At 45.7% G+C, this 22,706-nt stretch overlaps 1 protein-coding gene across 1 annotated transcript in view; it reads right to left on the bottom strand.

Annotated features, from left to right (window-relative positions):
• st3gal2 (ST3 beta-galactoside alpha-2,3-sialyltransferase 2) overlaps positions 1 to 8,653 on the bottom strand; it is a gene marked incomplete at its 5' end in the record, with an annotated part of 17,202 nt that extends 8,549 nt beyond the window's left edge. The window contains 3 exons of the mRNA XM_080002786.1: positions 4,710 to 5,154; positions 5,283 to 5,340; positions 8,569 to 8,653. Coding sequence (XP_079858912.1) covers positions 4,710 to 5,154; positions 5,283 to 5,340; positions 8,569 to 8,653 — 588 coding nt within the window. The remainder of the gene's footprint in view (positions 1 to 4,709; positions 5,155 to 5,282; positions 5,341 to 8,568) is intronic.
• Between the last annotated feature and the right edge of the window lie 14,053 nt (positions 8,654 to 22,706).

The following is a 22,706-nucleotide window of genomic DNA, read 5'->3' as shown; positions in this document are numbered from 1 at the left end:
CATCAGTTTTTCACCCAGTCAGTCAGAGTCCGTTGATAAATCCCGGCTCTGTCGTTTTGGCGTCATTTTCCTGGGAAGGAGGCGAAGGTGAGTTGTTTTTTTTTGTTTGTTTGTTTTTTTTTACTCTTCCAGTCTCAGAGGAGAGAGGGTGACGGCCTCCCAGCCAAGGAAGTGAGGAGCACCGTGACACTCCCGAGCTGTAGCTCAAAGTCAAAGTTGGTGGCCTTGTTTGTCTGTCTCCCCCACCCCCGCTGACTCTCCCTCTCTCGCTCTCTCTCGCTCTCTCTCCCTCTCTGTGTCTCCGTCTCTTTAATCTCGATCCAATTCCAGCATCTGCGCAAATGCACATTCCTCTGCGCGTTGAATGCAAATGTGCGTTTGCCTGTATCAGGAGCGCGCGAGCACCTGCAGACCCAACGCGGCGGCAACTAAAACACGCATCGTTGAAATGCGGTCACACCCAGGGCAGAGTCCCCGCAAGGATAGGAGAACCAGACGCGTGCGGCACACGCAAACACACACGCGCGCGCACACACACACACACACACACACACACACACACACACACACACACACACACACACACACACACACACACACACACACACACACACACACACACACACACACACACTCCCTCTCCCATCCTGTTGCTCTCTCCCTTTTCACGGCTCCCACACTAACATCTCCTTCTCTATTTATCCCAAACCCCACTCCCCTCCTCACCAGGTTGTTTTTTCCTTCACACCCGCCGTTGTCCTGAATTCACATTTACTCATATTTACGGGTCGTCGTCTTCCCCCTCCCTTCTTCTTCATCTTCGTCTCCTCCCCTCAACTTTTCTGCATCCCCCCCCTCACCCATCTCCACATCTCCTTCGCCTTGCTCTCTCTAGGACGTCACTGTGTACTGCCGTTTGCCGATTTGAAGACGAATCTTTCCGTCTTTCTGCCTCGTATTTTCATGTCTCCTCTTCTTCACCTCTCTTTTCCTTCCTCTTCCTCTCCATAGATCCATCCCGCACGCTCCCCTCACCTCACCTCTCACCCATCTCTCTCTCTCTCTCTCTCTCTCTGTCTCTGCTTTCCTTTGCCAGGCAGCTAATTGTTGGCAGATTTTCAGGTGGTCGGCGATTGCCAAAAGTCATGTCCGCCACACACACACTAACACACACACACACACACACACACACATACACACACACAAAACACCCACACCAACTGTGCCCAAAGCGGTGAGGCCAACGTTTAATTAAATTCTATTATTTTTTTCTTATTTAACCAATATTTCAGCTTGACAGAACATTTTGGCTTCTCAGCACGTTGCACTACTGGAAGCTGTCCTTCCTTGGCTGCCCGAATAATAATTTATTTTTTAAATTCACTTTTAAAGACATCAAGGGATACTAAGAGCGTTCCGTAAGAGTGGTACTGACCTCCTCCTGGATGTGTTTCCCCGGAGTAAGCACGGCGAGACGACTCTCAAAGCTTCGCCGGGCGCTTTTCTTATTTCGCACGATAATGGATATTTGGGATAATGGGAGAGAGAGGCCTTCAACAAAAGGAGTGCCAACACAGAGGACCACTTCAACCAAAGTGGCAGAATTATCCAGAAGAAAAGTAGTGATAATACAACTAAGTCCTTCTTTTCTTTTCTTTCTTTCTTTCTTTGCCCCTGGGTTCAGGTTTCACAGATAGGAATTGGCCGACATTAGACTCCGGACGTTTTGTAACTAACGGGCATTCCTAACGTATATTGTGAGCACAGGGCTTTAGAAACATGCCTGTAATGTACTACTCCCCTACTCCTTCTCCAATTATCATTTGATGACGTATTCTGCTCCACTCAGAAGTCTCCTTTATTGCCCACCACCCCATTGTTTTTTTTTCTCCAGTCCATCCTTCCCTTTGTCGTCCCATTCCTTGGCTTCCTCCCCCGCAATGTTATCAGAGGAGACATCCTGGTCCTCCTCCGTACTGTTGGCCGACGGGAAGCCCTCCGCTGTCGGATTCGCCGCCAAGATTCCATATTATTAAAACGGCCTCGACATCGACCTCCTCAGAGGAGGCAGAGCCATCGCTTTGGCCGCTATCCCTCCCTCGGCGGGTCAAAGGAAAACACCCCGGATCAAACCACACGGACAATATCGCCTCGTTTCACAGCAAAACACTGGATCGCAGCCAGTTTAGGACAAGATCCCCCCCTGGGGAGCGACGCAGAGGAGTTCATCAACCACCTTTAGTTTCACTTGATAGTTTGTCTGCAGCAGCACGGACAGCCAGTTTAGCAGGTCATTGTTATTTCAACCCGGCCTGGCGCTTTTACGTGCTCACAGTCGGAGAAAATTACACTATTGAACCGTGTCTTGGAGCAGGATTGTCCAAATTTTTCCGTGCCACATATGACAAAATTGAAACCAATTCATTTGAAAGGGGGGGATTTTCTTCCACTCGAGAAGCAGAGGGGCATGGGGAAGGCAGAGGGTGCAGATACGTACACTCAAACTAAAACTAACCGGCAGAAAGTTTGCCACCGCGGGGAGGTGGTGGTGGTGGTGGTGGTGGAGGTGGTGGGGGCATGGGTGTATTCAAATTTTAAATGCATGGGTTTCAATTTCGTTCTATCACAAAATTAAAGCGCGATACTGTTTTTTCTTTTTCTCTATTGAATGGTCTATTCAATTCAAGGTTGGGCGAGAAAGATGGCTATAGGGTCATACCCTCTGGATGAATTTCATTCATAGATACAATTGAACTGGTTATAAATGTCAGCGTTTGCGCGCCTGGCTGAAATTTGTAATTGACCTATCAACCTATGTTTTTCAATAGATACATTTTTGTGACTACAAGCACAAAAAGTGTGAGACCGGGTTGTGTTATTTACATTACGATTATTATCATCATCATTATTATTATTATTGTTATTATTATTATTATTATTATTATTATTATTATTATTATTTTTGTTGTTGTATTATTTATAATTATCATAATTATCACCAAAGTGTTTATTTCTCTTTCTCTCCTTTCCGTCGCTCCTTTTTTCCCCATCACATCACACTAAGCTCTCCTGCTCTACCTATCCTCCACTGCGTAGTTTACAAAATCCCATCTTCCTGTCTCTCCCTCACTCCTCTTCTCCTCCCTCGCTCTCCCCCAGGTGAGAAACCTCCATGTTTACATTGTGACCTAATGGCTCTTTTGAGCTGCGTTTTTCGAAAAAGCTGGATCCGGGCTTCTGCTCTAGGTTGAGGTGTCGGCTGACCGCTCAGGAACAACACTGACAGCATATTTAGCACACACACACACGCACGCACGCACGCACGCACGCACACACACACACACACAGACACAGAGGTGCTTTTGCCGAGCACACCTGAATTAACTGCTTGCTCTCTCTCTCTCTCTCTCTCTCTCTCTCTCTCTCTCTCTCTCAGCTGACATTCATCTCAATTTTCAGACATTACGCAACATCGACTTTTCTTAACTAAAAAAAGACCAATTGCTGACTCAGTGGAGCCGGGATTCTGTCAAAAAAGACATATGACTGACTGACGAGGGTGGGAAAAGGATGAAATCAATGACTTCATTGTACAATTCAGGCACACAGAAGAAAGAAGAAGAAAAAAAGATGACTCACATCTGCAATGTTACCGCTGGCATTAAACAAGTTATTTGGCTGCCGAAATGCTGAAGTCGATGAACTTGAGCCAAAGTGTGTGTGTGTGTGTGTGTGTGTGTGTGTGTGTGTGTGTGTGTGTGTGTGTGTGTGTGTGTGTGTGTGTGTGTGTGTCAGCTAATGCAAGGGCGACATTATTTGCAATAACCTTTAGTGCACTTCTGTTTCAACCTGTCATCCTCCGTCCAGTGTAATTAATGTTTCATAATTCATGTAGTGCCAGTTTTCAATTGTATTTAAGACCATCACTATAATATACTGTGAAATTATACTTTACAGTGATCCAACTCTACCTCACTATTCATCTGCGTCCCTCAACATTCACATTGATTCTCCATAAGGATTGTGTGATAATATGAATATAAATATGATTCCATGTTATGGTTATTTAATGCTGTTGTATTGACATTTCCGTATCACAATACTGATTGTGAAACGGTCAAAATTAAATTGGACTTATTTGGAAATATTTATTTTGATTGTTTTGTTTTAATATCACACATAATCACCAAGTTCAGTGGTTATCAATATTGGGTTCGGGGGCCCCCAAGGTCCCTTCAACCGCTTGATTGGTTGATGACGATTAACAGTTAAACATCACCGTTATTTCACTTACAAGCCGTTAGTGCCATTAGAGAATTTACAAGAATGAGTGTTTTGATCATCGTTTCACTGTTATCTCCATAACTATGGAATAAAACCCAAATGATATCTGACTACTGTATATAAAACTTCTCACATTGGGATCCCAGAGACAAAGTCAGATTAGATGGGGTCCGTGGCCTAATGCAAATGAAGGCTCCTCGATGTGGTAAAGGTTGAGAATCACTGTATCACAGATCGCTGTGCTGAACCTCAGCTCAATTTTTAAACACCCGAGCAGATCTCAATCGGCTCGGGTGTTTAAAAATTGAGCTGAGGTTCAGCACAGCGATCCATCCCATCCGGGATGGATCGCGATGGATCTGCCACAGCAGAGCGGCACGGCAGCTCAGGCAGTGAGTGTCAGCGCAGTGAGTGGAACTACTTACCACCCACCAGTAGTAGACGTCGGGCGGCAGCTCCACGTTGTCCCTGGTCCACACCGGCGAGATGTCCGGGTCGTAGTTCTCGTCGAACCAGTCGGAGACCCCCGGGTCGCCCACGCAGTGCGGACAGGCGCAGGTCCGCTGGGGGGCGCCGCCCGGCGGGGGAGGCTGGCGGGCGCCCGCGTAGCTGGGCACCAGCTTCACCCGCCTGGACTCCTCCCAGCCGGGTGGCTCCAGGTAGCTGAAGCCCACGCCGCCGCGCAGCGACACGGAGAAGAAGAGCGAGGTGAGGAAGATGACGGCCAGCGAGCCCAGCAGCACGCAGGCTCTGCGGGAGCACCTCACCCCTCCTCCCCCGCCTCCTCCCGCGCTACCGGCTGGACCGCCCGCCGCGGCGGCCGCTCCCCCGCCCGTCCGGGGCCTGGACTCCGCTGGCCGGGGGGCTCCTCTGGTCGGGCCCCCCCAGAGACCACCACCCCAGAGGCCCCCCCAGCCCCAGCGCCTCCTGTCCCGCTGCAGGGTGGAGGACGGGATGCGGCCCCCCCACGGCCATGCCCCTGCCCCTTGGCCTGCCACCGTCCCCGGACCACCCCCTTTCCCCTCTCTTCCTCCTGGCTAGCTGGAGGCTGGGGGACTGGTAGGGACACCAGCGGGGGAGACCAGAGACACAGTGGACAAGCTGTGGCTCCCTCTCTCTCTCCCTTTCAGTGACTTGCGGCTCTCTTTTACTCTCTCTCTTTCCGTCTTCGCCACTCCTATGCAAGTCTGCGGCCGTCTCTCTCTCACACACACACACACACACACACACACACACACACACACACACACACACACAAACACACACACCCACGCTCGGGTCAGCGCCGAAACCTCACGTCTGACTTGTCTGGAAAAGTCCTTTGCTTCACTCCGCCGCTGATCTCACTAGAATCTTAATCCTTTTCCACCCCTTTCACTGCTCAATGTCCTTTCCCCTCCTCTCCTCTCCTCCTACTTTCTTCCTAAATCTCCCTTTTCCCTGGATTGCACTTCTCTTTCTTTAAATTTACCTATCTGTCCGCGTTAGCCGTGGTGGGTCAAATCCTCTCGTCGACGCAGGTAGAAGCAGCGAGTCCTTCGCGCTCCCACGTCCATGCGTCCGACTGCCGAGCTCAGCTCTGCCGCTCTGCTTTTTCTCCCTCTCTCTCCCTCTCTGTCTCTCCCTTTCTCTCTTCCTCTTCCCGTGGCACTGAGGCAGCCGAGCCGGCAGGAGGCTGCTGCTCGACTAGACGGGAGCAGGAGAGCGAGGGAGCAACAGAGGGAGAAGGAGGAGGAGTAAATCAGCAAAGGCGTTCTGGCCCGAGAGCTGTTCCATCATGTCTCTTGAAATCCCTCCCCGAACCTCCACCTCGCTCTCGCCTTCTCTCTCCCTTTGTCTTTTCAGTTTTTCCTTTCCTTCCCTCCTTCCTTCACCTTCAGCCCCCTTTGCCTTTTTTTCCTCTGGTCTCAACCTCTTATGTTCCCCTTTCCTGCCGTCTCCTTCTAAGCGTTTGCCTTGATATTTCCACCCCTTCCCCTCCCCCTATTGAGCCCCCTCTCCCCCCTCTCCTCTCCCTTCCTCTCCTTTCCTCTCCTTTCCTCTCCCCTACTCTCCTTTCCTCTCCCCTCCTCTCCCAGCGTTTCACTTTCTTCTGCCCTCCGTCGCTCTCCTGTTTGCCTGGGGCACTGAGGCGTCCTGCTGGGACCCTCCAACGGGGTGTCCTCCGGATAGGACTCAGATGGGTCAGCGAGAGAGGAAAAAAAAAACAAAAACCCAGTGGGGTTGATAGACTGGGAAAGAAAAAAAAAAAAAAAAAAAAAGACCCGCTCCCAAAATATGGATGTAAACGCACGTAATGTTTAGTGAAAAGTGACTTCAGGAGCTGTTAGGGTCTTTTTCTCTCTGGCTTTTCCATTTCTCCCCTTTGTGTTCGCGGCTCCAGGGTCTTGTCGCTTTCGATTGAAAGGAAATTGTATCCGATCGAGGCAGGGGGAGATTTCTGTGTACGATCAAAAAAAGTCCAGCGGGCGATCAAAAGAAAAACCAAAAACCTCCAGTTTCCTCTTCCTCTCTCTCTCTCTCGCTTGTTTTATCACCGTAGAGTCTACGAAAATATATCTAAAAAACGCGACAGGGAGAATTTAAATACATAGTTACTTGGTGTATTGTGGAGAATGACGTTTTCAGAGATGCAGAGGTTTTTTTCTCTCCTCTTTTTCCTCTATGACGGCTCAGCCATGGAGGAGTGAGAGCGGAACGGAGAACATAAAATGATGGGGAGAGTGTGTGTGTGCTCGGGAAAAAAAGATGGAACCAATCAACCCCAAATCTCATCTTCTCTCCAGCTGGCTCAGAATAGAATGTCGGAGGAAAGGACACGACAGCATCTGTCCCCCCTGCCCAGTGTGTGTGTGTGTGTGTGTGTGTGTGCTTTCGCTTATGAGCCAATGTGTATATGGCTTAGGTGTTAAGCTAAAACCAGAGTCTGCCTGCCAGTTGTGTTAATTTAATTGTGCTCCGTCGCTGAGTGTGCACATGTCCTGGCTGTGTATGTGTGTGTGTGTGTGTGTGTGTCTTGTTGGGCGATAAAGAGTAGATTTAATGGCTCTGGCTGTCCCTGGTTCCTCTCTAATCCGCTGCACAGTAATGTGAAGGTGCAGCCCTTCTTGGCACCCGTTTGATGCCGGCTATGTATGTGCCCCAGTTCACCCTTATACACGCAAACAAACATACACACACATTTAATCTTTCTGCGCGTACGTGTTTGTTTTGGAGTATGTGTGTTTTCTATTAGGTCCTCTGTGACATCCAGCTACCGCATCCTTAAAAGGCCAAGTGTCTGATGAAGGCCCCCATCCTGTTCGTCTTGAAACCTGTAGGGAAAGAAAGAAAGAAAGAAAGAAAGAAAGAAAGAAAGAAAGAAAGAAAGAGGGAGAACAAAAGGACTTGTTGATTCTTGGCCATCATCCCTCTCCAGTCACACACCTGCCCTTTCCTCCGCCATCCTTTCATTCTCCCGAGCTCTCCGCCTCTAAATTGCTCCGCTCCCCTCTTTCCATTTGTCTTGCACCGACCCATTCTTCCTCCCACCGGTTCAATCTTACAGCCGCCATCTTATTTACCATTCATCACCCGGGCCTCCCCATCTCCGTCTCGCTCTCTGGCTTTTGTCTCGGACCAGTATTGACTTTCACACCGACCTCCCTCCTCCTCACCGCGGAAACATGTTTTCTCTGACCAGCTGCCTCCCAGACTAGTTTATTTGTTAAATAGTTTGCAAGGAAATTGAATAAGCAGCAGACTGAATATAGTTAAGTTTGACGGCGTAATTGTACAAACCACTAACAGGAAACGGGCGGAGTTAAGGTGGCTGGAAATAGAATGTGATGATCGCCCAAACTCTCTGGCTATAAAAAAGCATTTTGTTTTTTGTCGCCGGTAATTGCCGACGTTGCGGTTGAGGCCAATTAAGATGAGATGAGATAAAGAAAATATGTTATTAATTCAGGAAACCTTTCCCTCTGAGTGAGGGAAAGGTGTTTTCACAGATGGCCGATCGGACGGCGCCATGGCCTCTCTCTCTCTCTCTCTCTCTCTTTCTCTCCGAAGGTGGTAACAATTATTTTCCGTCTCTGCTCTTTTTGATACCTTGCTGCCAGTGGTGATGCAATGTTGTCAAGGCAACAGAGAAATCTGCGGAGTCCCAACCCCCCCCCAAACCCCCCTGCCCGCGACTCATCCTCTACATTCAGCGAAGGAGAGTGAGGCATGGATTGCGCCCTCCTGCCGCCCAAATGTGTTGTTTGTTTACTCTGCCAACGTGCCCTGGCGCGTTGGTAGTACCTGCCGCTGCCGCTCCAGTGCCACCTGCCGCTACAGCACTTCGGGGGTTGAGTGCCTGGCTTTCAGGCACACTGGAGGGAGGCATTCTCGTTTGCTTTCCCCTTTTTCCTGCCGTTTTTGGAGATAGAGTGGGGATTCTCCGGGCTTTTCTTCCTGTGCGACTGTGTGCATTTGTGAGTGGGTCATCGAGGGGTCGCGAGATTGTAATGGAACAGCAGTTGTCAGGCAAGCTAGTGCTTGCCAACAGAGCTAAGAACACAAAAAAAAATATATCAATTAGTGGTGTCACGATTCTCCAAATCCACAATTCCATTTCACTTTCGGTTTTAAGGTCACGATTCGATTTGATTTAAACATAGGTATTTTTTTCAGCACCGACGGCTATGCCATTGTTTAACTATGGAGTCTTGTTTTTTTTTCCAGAAAAACACTTGTTTCTCAAAAGCGAACTTTTCTTTGAATATTAAAAATGATAAATAATAACCAAAATATGAGAATATTTAAACAACACACCTAAACAGTTAAGAGCTTTAGCAAAACTAGACTTTTGATCAATAGACAATTCAATAATACAATTATAAACAATAACTTATTGCACTACTTTCAAGTTACTCACCAAAATAAGAGCAGAAAAACGGATGCTATTTTTGCCAGAGGGGAAAGCTGGTAGTAAAAGGAAAATAACTACCTGCAGCTCCGCTCAGAGCGATCTTTTCTCCAAACAAAGCAAATAAAAACTCTAGATGTATTTCATTTACTCCGTTTCCTGCTGCTGCTCTGCTGTGGAGCAGATCGCAGATCGCTCCTGAAACATTCCACGCCCCATGTTCTCACGGTCCGGTGGCAAATGCACCGTGGCCCAGCACAGTCCACGAGCATGTGGACACCTTCGGTGATGGTCGGGTTAATTTCCCACTTTCATCCCCACATCTGTGGAATTACTCGACATTCTGGTCAAAGGCTCGGAAAACGCCGGAGGAGAGGGAAACGGCACAGTCCGCGAGCCCGTGTTGGGAATATATATATATAACCCTGCATTTACTGAGACACACACACACACGAGAGCTGTGGAAACAATTTTCATCCCTGCCACCGATGTATAGACGTTAAGATACAGTTGAGTTATATCTTTGAAATATGAATTAATGAATGGTATATTCCTGTTTATCGGATACTTTCTCCTTTGTAAGGGGTAAACATCTTACATTTATCTTTACTTGCTCCAAAAAATAAATGACATTGCTTTCATTGGGCCTTGTACACATAACGGACAAATTAGGATGTGGAACATGTGCGAAAACATCATGCTGATGCGCTTTCTTATTAGAACATTATTAATGAAAAATCCATCACACTAGTGTATAATCTCATATTGACGACAGATTGTCTCAGTAGCAAGTGCAGATTTGCTGGATGGCAGGGGGTGGCTGTGGCCACCGTGGACTGAAGCCTGGCCTCACCTGGCCATCTCAGTAGTAATTGCCTTTTTGGGGCATTTTGTTGTGTTTTTTTGACAAAACAATTTTTTTCTTGGCGGAACCATATCTGTACAGCTGCAACACAGCTGGGATGCTTTTTAGGTGCGCACACACACCCACTCAGGTGCACACCCACGAGTGCCTTTGAAGACTTGACTTTACAACTGGCAAGTCTAGTAAACTAACAAATTATTACAGGTAAATGTGGCAGTTTCGCCCACAACAAGCCATCCGAGTGGCTTTTTCAGGGCCCTCTGACAGAGACACAGGCGATGGTGTTGAAAGCTACCAGTTTATTGACGAGAGTGGGCATGATGGAACAAGCCTGGAGCAGATGGAAACATGTCATGACAAGGGCCCCTCTTGTGTGTGTGGGGATGGGTGATTTAACCTGTGCTCATTGATTGCTATGATGAGAAACACGTGTACAGCCATCCCTGAACCCAGGCCCAATAACTAGACCCAAGACAGGTGTGGCTGCTTAAATCACACCACCCCGACACCAAAGCAAGCTAATAATATCAGAAGGAAGATTTATTTTCCACGCTATTAATTATTTTACTCATGACTGTATCTATTTAGAGATGTTTAGAGCCCATAGCATGCCAGGAGTTAAAAAAATAGCAAACAATTAACATTACGCTAACGCTAACTATTTTATGTAGGTAAGGTAAAGGTAAGGTTAAGTTATCTTCCATAAGTAAACTGTTCGGGAGACACAAAAAAAGATGTATTGTTACACTTTGACAAACTAGGGATGTTAAATTGTGCCGACTAAACAACCATGTCAACAGTAAAATCCCAAATATTTATTTTTTTGTAATAGCCTATTCAAAAGTTCTAAAAACTTAACTGTTTTCCAAAGTATCCCATTCAAAACGTTCAAAATAAAAAACGAATGGTACTGTTTGCCAAATGGGAGAGGAAGCGAGTGTCCGCAAGTGCAGCACTGCAGGGGTTTCGCTTTCTCACTCTGCGTGCTTGAAAATTACAACTTGGCATAAGATTCGGGGGGTCTCACACAATGAAAGTGATGAAAGATCCCATGAATCAGAAGGAAAGATCCCCCCACCTTGGCGAAGTGTGCGTGGTGGGCTCGGGCGCACCAGCGCCTCCGCCTGTTCCGTCCAGCATATTTTTCATCTGCGTGCTACGTCCACATACATCCTCTTGAGCATTGAACTTGCAATGCTGCTCCGTCAGTTGCTCTCCAGCGCGGGGGGTGCGGATCGGGACCACACCGGGTGACTTCTGCTGGACTGTCCCTTGACCCATCTATTTGGGCATTATCATGGAATGTTGGAAAATGGGCAAGAATTTTCCTGAATGCAGCTGCATGTGTGAATAGTGAAACTCACTCGCGATGCCAGAAAGGTTATCCCAGTGATTTAACAGGAACTATATGTGAAAGGAGCTTAACAATTCAAGATTCAAGAGGTTTATTTGTCACATACATATACATACTTTTTTACATATATGCAGTGAAAAGTCTCTGCATCGCACCCGGAGATTATGCACAATAGTTACTAAACCGAACATAATAGCTAACCTAATTCCTACCTAGCAACTAACTGAAACTAACTGATTCCTAACAAGTAATGCAGTTAGTAAATAGAATAATATAAACAAAATAAAATAAAAATAAAAAAGACTCAAAAGATAATACAAAGTGGGGGTACAAAATAGAAGGGAATATAGTTACAGTATGTATATGGGATAGGCTATTTGTACAGTATATACAGATATGTGTAGTAAAGTGCATGTGAATAAAGTGAGTATGGAGATATACAGTACAATATGCAACAGTACGACACAGCAATACAGTAACACCAAACAGAACAGCAATACAACGCAGTATGCAGTAACCCAGAGCACTGACAGTAAATTTACAGTACAGTAAGGTAGTGTGAATGACTCAGTGCTTTTTGTGAGGACCCCTAGTCAGTTCAGCATTGACAGTCCTTATGGCTTGTGGGAAGAAACTCTGTCTCAGTCTCTCTGTTCTCGCTGTGTGACTGCGGAGGCGCTTGCCTGACCGCAGCAGCTGGAACAGTCCGTTGTTGGGGTGGTGAGGATCCTTCATGATCCTGCGGGCTCTGCTACTACACCTCCTGGTGTATAAGTCCTGCAGGGAGGGGAGGTTAGTTCCAGTGGTACGTTCGGCTGAAAGCACCACCCTCTGCACAGCCTGTCCTGAGCAGTACAGTTCCAAAACCGGGCAGTGATGTTGCCTGTCAGGATGCTCTCTACTGATCCAGAGTAGAAGGACTTGAGGCTGAATTTCTTGAGCTGCCTGAGGTGGTAAAGACTCTGCCTCGCCTTTATCACCAGAGTGTATGTAAAGTCCATGTTAAATCCTCTGTGATGTGGACTCCCAGTTACTTGAAGCTGCTCACGCTGTCAACAGAAGCCCCATTAATCACCAACGGCGTGTGCGTCCTCGGTTGTAATCCCCTCCTAAAGTCCACAATCAGCTTCTTAGTTTTACTGACGTTAAGGAGGAGGCTGTTGTCCTGGCACCAGAGTGACCTTAGGTAGGCCTTCTCATCGTCGTCAGTGATCAAGCCCACCACGACGGTGTCATCAGCAAACTTGAAAATGGTGTTGGAGCTGGGCCTGGCCACACAGTCGTGTGTACAGGGAGTACAGTAGGGGGCTGAGGATGCAGCCCTGGGGGGATCCTGTGTTCAGGGTGAGGGAGCTGGACATGTGCCTCCCCACCCTCACCACCTGGGGCCTGGCTGTGAGGAAGTCCAGGATCCAGGAACACAGCGGAGTGCTCAGTCCTAGCTTCCGCAGCTTGACAGACAGTATGGTGCGAACTATGGAATTAAAAGCTGGGGTGCGTGAGCGTGGTGTGCAGTACCTGGGAGACCACATTGTCTGTGGATCTGTTCGGCCGGTACGCGAACTGCAGCGGGTCCAAGGTGCGAGGGACGGTGGCGCAGATATAATCCTTAATCAGCCTCTCGAAGCACTTCATGGCCACCGAGGTGAGGGCCACCGGACGGTAGTCATTCAGGCAGGCTGGAGAGGTGATCTTCGGAACAGGAATGACGGTGGACCTCTTGAAGCAGGACGGGACCACTGACTCGGCCAGGGAGGCATTGAATATTCTAGTGAACTTGGGGCTAGCTGGGCAAGCTGGTTAGCACCCACTTCTATACTCACCCAGATATGCCATTTGGGCCCGCAGCTTTCTGAGTGTTCACTCTCAGACACTGAGAGTGCGCGCTCATCCCCAGCGGTGTAATTCCAATTAGCTGGTGAGCTAGCGGTGTTGTTGCCAGCTTCAAACCGCGCAAAAAAAGAAGTTCAGTTGGTTGGCTAGGGAGGCGTCCACACTCGTGGCTGGGGTGGGGCTGCTCTTGTAGTTAGTAATAGTCCGCAGCCCCTGCCACAAGCGTCTGGTGTCCGGTTGCTCCATCTGTCGCTCCACTCTGTCCCCATACATCTGTTCAGCTTTATCGCCCTCTGCAGATTTTACAACGCCGCTTTGTAACTGTCCATATTTCCGGATACAAGACCCTCGTTGTAAGCGACTGTGCGAGCATCCAGAGCGCCGCGGATGGATTTATTGACCCACGGTTTCTGGTTAGGAAATATCCGAACTTTCACCGTGGTAACAATGCTATCCGCTAACATAGCTATGAAGCACGTAGCTACTTCCATTAACTTGTGACGTCACTGGAACTTGATTGGAACATGTCCCAGTCTACGTCAGTAAGAGCGTCCTGCAGCATGGTCTCTGATTGGTCCGACCAGCGCCTCGTCATTACCGTTCCACGTGCAATGCACGGCTTGTAAACAGGAATTAAAGCAATGGCGGCGTGGTCGGATTTCCCAAAAGCAGGGAGTGTTACGGTCTTGTATCTGTTCTTGTACGGTGTGTAACAGTGGTCCAAAGTTCTATCTCCCCTGGTGGCACACGTGATGTATGCATACACGTGAAAAAACTACATATGTTTAAATGGAAAATCAAATTGAATCGTGGATTTGGAGGATCAGGACGTATCTAGTTGCTACAGTTACTTGATAAGATTAGAAATAAATCAGAATCAGTTTGTTTTTACGACAGCCACCTCTGTCATGGCTTGATAAGTTCAGCAGGCAATTTCATTAACATATTTATTTAGTTAACTTTGCCAGGACTTTGTTTTAATGATGGTAAGGTTGATATATTCTGCATTTTGCATAGGCGTATTATGTCAAACGAAGAGAAACACAGCAGATAGAGCATCCTTCTTCAATAAGAATAACAAGAAGAAGCCAGGAGACTGACAGGGTGAGATGGAGAAAGAGCCGACAGACTCAAGAGAGCGAGAGAGAGGAGCCCCCATTGACCACTGGTCCAAGTGGACATCCAGGTATACTGACTCTTTCACACATACTCTTGGCTACTCCAGCATTGTGACCTTCTCTGATATTGTCCACTAATTTGTTCTGTCTCTATGTTCAACAGATGACACAGAAAATTTTAATAAATCACCTTAAAATCTGACATTTTTATAATTTTTTTTATGTTTCCCAAAGACCTCAACAAGCACAACACAGACCACTGGCCCAAGTGGATCCCCAGGTATACCAATATATAGTACCTTTCACACATACACTTCAATTGTACTTCAGTTTTGCCCACTCTGATATGGTGGCAATGTTTAAATTAGGCCTATAGACAAATGAATACAGTACCAGCCACTCAGAATTGCCACCCCCAGCCGGCTGCCAGCCATCCATTCATTCCATTCAGATAAGCACAGGCCTGTCACTAGCCTGTCACCGACCAACCGGCCATTTGAGGCGGCTGCATCTTGTAGGACTGATTCACGCCACTGATGGGGAAAGGATTTTTTTTTTTTTTTTTTTCAAAATCCGAATATCAGTTGTCAACTTTGGATAAAATTGAATAATATGAGCCCAAATAAGCCATATTTAAGCATGCGCCACTGTGTGCTTTTAGTAGGAGAAAGAAGATAAGAACTCCTTCGTTTTTATAATCACAGCAGGAGAATAACGTTGCAACTATAATGTTCTAATATAATACTCTAATAATAATCGAATTACATAATTTAGTCAGTAGGAAAAAGAACAAGAGAAAGTCAAGAGGAGCAGCAGGGAGCAGATTTATTTTCTGGGCAAGATATGAATATTCGTGAGGTACACGTTCTGAACGCGTCCTCATCGGTTGAGTCTAAATTAGTCTTAATTATCACAATTATTGTTATTATTATTATTATTACAATAACAATAGGGTTCCAGCCCTGTGAGCTGGAACCCTATTGTAATTGTTCGGCAGCCCCTTATTGTTATTGTTCGAGAAACAATTATCTCAATTTTGAAGCCTAAAACTATCTGAAAAACCAACTTCGGCATAACACGCAAACACGGTCACGTCTTGTTTGAACCACACTGTCACAAAGACCTCGTGGTTGAAGTTTCATCCAAATCAATCCACTTACAGAGCACATAGCGAAAAACCAAAGTTAGAGATGACAAAAAGTTTTGAGTGATTTCAACACAGACGTGCATCTGATGCGGAAATCTGTCCAATGCGGCTAAAACTATCTGGAAGACATACTTCGGCATAATCTACGAACATGGTTGAGGTGTCGTTCAAACCGCAACGTCACAAGGATCTCGTGGTTTAAATTTCATCCAAATTGATCCACATACGGAGCAGATCGTGCATATTTAATTAGCTTCTTACTTGGTAGATGTTAGTAGATCTGTTTGATTGATATTTTAAAACCGTGGTCCACATTACTTTGCCCGATCAATGAAAAAAGTAATAAAAAATAATCCTTAAAATGTCGTCAGCGCGTCCCTCGAAAACACTGAAATGTGCGCCTCAGTGATGCATTCAAGATCCGGCCACGCGACGACATACAACATCTACCTCCACAGAGACTCCGGATGCACTTCAATGCAACAAGGTAAGTTATAACAATGACAAGATATTGTTTAAAATAAAATACTTTTTTGTAATAAAGGTCATGTATAAATATTGTCCTATAACTACACTTAACAGACTGTAATACATTAAATACAAGCATTAAATACCTAAAATGAATAAACTGGACCCTTTGTATTGCTGCCTGCAGCTATATTTATGATTATGATGATGATGATGATGATGATGATGACGATGATTATTATTATTATTATTGTTATTGTTATTGTTATTGTTATTGTTATTGTTATTACAATAAACAGCCAGGGTTTAAAAATAAGTGAGGTCCACAATTTTTACTTTTAATGGACTTATTAACTGTATTTCTGGACAAGCAAACACTTCATTTCCTGCATTTCTCCACACAATTTATTTTTCTTTTTTTTCCCTTTTCTGATAACTTGCAAACAAATCATGGTGGAACAGTCATTTCATGCTTTTCCAATGTTTTAACTGCTCTACCACTGCACAGAAATGAGGCATTTTCTTCTGAAAGTGGTTACCAATGGTTACAGGCAGTCATGCTGGAAGAAAGAGAACCATAAAAATATTCTGTGCAAGGCCTCAATTGTCCGGCTTTTAAGGTCTATTATGATTTACTTTCAAATGTACCAGGATGTACCTATATTGTAAGCTTCTTTGTTACCTGCAGGAATAACAAAAAACAATTTTTGATACACTGAATATAATTTGATCCATCCCTAAAGGCGCCTAAAATAGCCCCTTGTTTTCTAGTTAAGACACATTTTTATCTTCGTATAATAGTGATTTCTGTGCCACCCTAAAATGACCACTGCTCCCATCCTGGCCACCCCATCCTGACCAACTCATTGAAGACTCCGCCACTGATAGTCTTCAATAGTCTTCAGTAGTCTACAGTTGTAGAATCTATAAGCAACTAATTCTAACCATATTAACGAAGCCTGTTCAAAGCTTATGACGATACATAACAATCCAAGAGCTCCCTGTCAAACATGACACCAATGGCATTATTTTCTTTTAATTGGAGAGCTTTGTGAATTGGGAGAGAGAATGTGTCATCGGTTCACTGAGTGTGGCTGTCTTCTTGGGGCTTTTCCTCCGTGTCTCGTTTGCAAAAATAAGTCTTTGAGTCTTGATGTCCGCGTGAAGGGATTTAACGCCCATCATATCTTTATTCCCACAGTCCACGTTTGATAAAGGCAACTATCTACCTGAGGTTACCCGAAGACACCAACATCAGATACCCTCACCCAAGCCACCCAATCAGAGGTCAATTAGATTCAGACTTTTCCCCAATTGCATCCTCCCAGTCTCTCCTGATCTACCAGCCATCTGGAGGCCTTCTCAGGAGCCTCCATTGCCGGTAGCAACTGCCCAAGTGTAGGTCTTGTAGAGGGATGGCCCTGCAAAATGGCCCTGTACACCTCATATCAATTGGTCAACCTCGCCCTCCATCCTTGCTTCTGGCAGTCGCTGAGGAAACTCTGGGACTTCTTCCTGTCACGGGTTTCTTCCATCCTGTCCTCCCAAGGACTGGATAGATCCACCAAGATGAGTCACTTTAATGATCACACTCTGACACAAGGAGGATATTAGGCCTCAGGGTTGTCTCGGGCCACTTGGAACTCGCACAGATTTTAATGCTCAAATCCACCAGTGGCTACTTATCTTGTGTGGTGTTGAGAAGGCCAACACCTTTGGGTTTTGCATTTCTGATGAGATCACTATGAAATCTATGATTTGTTCATTGTAAAAGTGATCAACTGGATCACCTGAGTGTGGATTGTGAATAGAGAACCAAATCTCTACCACGTTATCTTGTGAAGTATTCCCCTATTTATAGCAAGCCAGCTCGTGAATGTAAAAGAACCAAAAATGTCCAATGTTGAATTTCCGCATTAGCCAGCATAAAAGTCAAATAGATCGAAGTCAAACGGCACCTGGATTGCAAATTCAACAGGCGTACAAAGCAATGATGCAGCCCTAACAGAGCAATTTGACTTGAGGTGATTCAGCTTTCGAAGGCCACCGTCCCAGGGGAGGCATCTAGATTGATGGAGGGGATTCGCCCATCTGGCTTTCAGCGCAGGTGAAGCAAGTGACAGATGGGGGGGCTTGTGTCAGTGCTCTGCTGGCACACAGCCATCAATCCAGCAATCCAGACGATATTAGCCATCAGAATGGGAAGCTTCATTCAATACAGTATCTCTTTCATCTATTCCAAACTCTTTTCCATAGTTTTTCTCTCTCTTTTAATCTTTGCAGGACATCAACTCTGACTCAGTTCTCACTTGTTTCTCTGCGGGAATATCTCACAGGACAATTAACTTTCAATCTCATCTTTGTTAGGGTTACAATTGAAAGTAGAAGTTCGATTTGGATTTCTTGTCTATATAACTTTACCTCTTTTATCTATTTTCTTTGGAACATTAGGAACCTGATGCAATTTTGTTGTTCACAGACAGACACAAGAACCTCATTATTCAGTGGGATATATAATATATACTGACGCACAGTTTTGTTCAGTGCTGCAGTTGTTTTTGCAAAAAAACAAATAATGTTGGCACGGAACCTCTGCAACTTTTTGTGCACCCCTGTATCGCAAAATTAAGGGTTCACTGTTTGTAGTGCTGAATACAGGATATTGCTTGGGTGTGTGTAATTATACAGAAAAATAATAAAAAAAACATGCAAAGAGCAAAAGAAATCTTCGGGTCAGAGTGCTGCGCGTGGGTGACGGAGCTGAGGCACCGGTGGAGACAACGGCATTCATTAAATGGAAAGCGCTCCCTGAGAGACGGAGGACGGGAGTGCGCGGGTGAGTCACGCATTGTGGAGACCGGGCTTTAGTCCACCTGCCTGCGCTGGGGAAGAAAATGCTCAGACCAATATGGTTGCTTTGGGGAAATGTGGTTTGGGCCATCCTGTCTGGTTCAAGCAGAGTTGATACATAGATATATCCCCAATGGGTTATACTGTATGTGTTTACTAGGGGTGTCACAATTCGATTTGACCCTCGATTTTAAGGTCACGATTCGATTTGATTGAAACTTTTTTTTTCAGCACTGACGACTATGCCATTATTAGACTATCAAGTCTTGATTTGTAAAGAAAACCACTAGTTTCTAAATAAGTAACTTTTATTTTATGTTCTCAAAAATATGAGAATATTTCCATAACCCACCTAAACAGTTAAGAGCTTGAGCAAAATGAGACTTTAGAATAAAAAACAATAAGTTACTTATAACACTACTTTTAAGTTACAGGCTGTGAATAAGCACAGAAAAATGTATGCTATTTATGCCAGAGGGGAACGCTGCTAGTAAAAGGCAAATTACTACCTGCAGCTCCACAGCTTTGATCAGAGTGATCTTTTCTCCAAACAAAGCAAATAAACACTGTAGATGTATTTCATTTACTCCGTGTCCTGCTGCTGCTCCGCTGCGGAGTAGATCGCAGATGGCTCCGGACAAAATCTGGGGCCCGGGGCCGCTGGTTGGCAACCTCTGCACTAGAGGACATTCCGTCGGTGATGGTCTGATTAATTTCTCACTTTCATCCCCACCTCTGTGGAGTTACTGGACCTTCTGGTCAAAGTCTCAGCACTCTCCCCTGGACACACTGAAACGCCGGAGGAGAGGGAAACACGCTGGTGCGTCTCCACCGACGCACACTTCGCACGTCGTTACCGGCAATATTTCTCTCTAATGTGCGTTGACTGTGCAACAAACTGGATGAACTTATATTAAACTTTATTGTTTTTGTTTTTGTAATATTCAAACTCTATTTGAATTTCGTTCCCGCAGCCCTAGTGCCAGGTGGGCGGTTGCAGTGGGCCTTCAGTGATGCGGCGCAGCTGCCCCTCCGCCAAGCCAAACCGCAGCTCTCCCAACTCCGAACCAAATATCATGAAAGTCGGTTCAGAGCCGGGCGAGCCGCAGTCGACAACCCCCCCCCCCCAAGCGCACACTGCATTTGTTGTCCGCCGGGTCTTGACCGCCCCGATATGGTGACTAGCTCGGTCAATATTACCCACAAAAAGACCTGATTATGATTTCAAAGTTCCAAATCGAATGCTCATTTCGATCGATTTTCGATTTCCAACCCCTAGTGTTTACCCTTCTTCACTCTCTCCGTCTCCTTCCTTCCCTCTGTATACACCTCCTTTGGCCGTCACTGGCTGAGGTCATGGTTTGCCACAATGGAAGGTTAATGGAGTCATTATGGGGAAGCATCATTGCTTCGCTCCCAGATCTCTCTCTGTCGCGGTGATCGGTCCATCGGTTAATGGCAAGTCGTTATCATCACAGGTGCCACGCATTTTCCCTCAACGCTGGCCATCTTCCTCTCCTCAATTTCCCTCCTAACCTCTATCGGATCCTTCATTTCGCTCTCTCATTTTCTCGAGTCTCATAGTCGACGCGGCTATAGCCGGGGTGTGTTTACAGCAGGTTCATGATCCTCACGGTATCGATCAACCTCGTCCCCTCCCTCTCTCATCTGTTTCCATACCTCCCTGGCCATCATCGTTACCAGAGAGGCATCTGCCAATAGCAGATTATCATTCTTAATAATGATTGGTTTGAACGGGCCCCAGAAAAGTTGGTTGGTGCTCGCTCTGCCGCAACCTCTCATCTCATGGTCTCATGGTCGTTTTTTCACTTGTCCTGATCGCTCTGGCCTATCATTCCTCAACACCCCCTCCACCCTTATCCCCCCAATTCAATCATCTCTGTGATTGGTGCGCATCTGTGACAACAGAATCCAATCATTCCAGTTATTGGAGGTTCACAATATACCATCACTACCCAATTTTCCTCTTTTCAAACCCACTCACCCCCCCATTTCATTAGATCCATTCCTGCTTTTATTACCACATTGCCTAAACCATTAACATGAAGTGTTCTGTTTTTCTCTCTGTTTCAGCACCCTTTCAACTCCAGTGTCATTTTTGAACGTGTTTAATATTAACCAGCTTCCATCCATCATACGTCTCCCTAGACTTCTGTTGGTGACAATAGAAGGTTTACAGTGTGGGAGTCAGAGCAAACCCATATTTATGCAACACCGTTTTCTAATTCTTTTTTTTTTTTTCCCCTGATTATTGTAGCCTAACAGCGCAGAGGTCCTGCGGCTTTGAGATGTCATAAGATAGTCAAAGCTATGGTGCTATAAATTCTCTCTTACAAATTTCATATGGTATCATGCCTTTTGGCCTTGGTTACCTGTGCTGCTCTTATACTGAAAACTGTGGGCAAGCTTGTTGTAATTGCAGCCTTTTTGTCCTCAGTGTTCACAAAACCTTGTCTATTTATTGGCTCTTTCCCTGCAGACACCAACTATTTCCACTGAAAATAATATCAAGGCGGAATATTTTGGGAAAAGCCCTATTGATTGATTGTATGAAAGATAACAGACAAAGTGAGGGCTAAAACCAGAATCACAATAAGGAGACAAAGCATTCAAGTCGGATTTCGATTTTACATTCTTGGTTTATTTTGAGATTAAAGCCCCTTTTGCACTGAAAGCCGTGAATCTATTGGCAATGTTCCGTATTGGGCGTCATGTGGGAAAGGGAGCCGGTGTCGATGTTCCGTTAAAGTCACTCTATAAATTTCCCCACTCTCTACCTAGTATAATTGCCGGCTGTGAATGGAAGTACAGGATGTCGAAATTGAAGCAGTAACATTGCTGTAAAGAATGGGTGAAGCCGAATCCAAATAAAGCACAAATAGTGTTTTTTTACCGATATTTATTTTGTACAAATATTAAAAAATATCTATTTGTTTTCGAAAAGAAAAGAAAAACATTTGGAAAAATGTTGATTCCGTGGCGCTTGGCTGCAAAGATGAGAAACTGAAATACGTCCAGTCTCTATGGAGACAGGTCTTTTTATTCTTCCACTTTATTATTTTTCTTCTTAAAAGTGCCACTCAGGCACCAGACATGTCTTTGAGAGTTATGGGTGCTGTGCAGCTGTCGGGCACAAGAGCTTGGCTTGCCCGCCGGCTGCACCGCAGAGTGGAGCTGGGGAGGAAGCGAGCGAGCGCACGGGGACAGGGAGAACGGGTGGAGAACGTTCATTCTACCGAGGCCGAGAGTGTTAATATTTGTGGATTTAATAACTTCGGGTTAGGGTTATTGTGTCAAGAGAGGGGGGCTCTGTCCGCTCACAGTCAGCGGAGGGAAGAGTCCGTGGGGCGGGGAGACGGGGAGCAAAGCCCACCACATATTCATAAGCCCAAGACTTGTTTATAAGCAAGCATGATACGGTCCAGATTTATCTTCCAACGTTTGATTCTACCTTACTAAGGCAGCGCCTTTGACTCAGAGTGTCATTTAACGTTAGAAAAGTAAGTGTTCTGCAACTTTGCATGCCGAAAAAAGTATCAGGAATCTTAAATCTATCTGAAGAATCAATGCCTTTAACTAAGAGGGGTTCTCTTAGGGCCGGCTGAGTGGGTGCAATTCATTATGTGATGCATTTCTTTTAGGAACAACACAGACAATGTAACAGGCGGCTAAAAATAACCATTGGAAACTGCATTTAGAACAAGAAAGGCTTAATATTTAATCACCCCGGGATGAATGGGAGATCCAGAGGGAGATTTTTCTGGATTCTGTTCATCATATTTTAGCCAATGATGCCACAATGTGTTTGTTTCGAGAGGGAGGTGCTTACTGGATAATATTATGGATGAATAATGTTCATCGTCCAGTGGTCATCT

This window comes from Zeus faber (assembly GCF_960531495.2).
Source record: "Zeus faber genome assembly, chromosome: 6".
NCBI lineage: Eukaryota > Metazoa > Chordata > Actinopteri > Zeiformes > Zeidae > Zeus > Zeus faber.
This window is presented reverse-complemented; position numbering and strand designations above follow the sequence as displayed.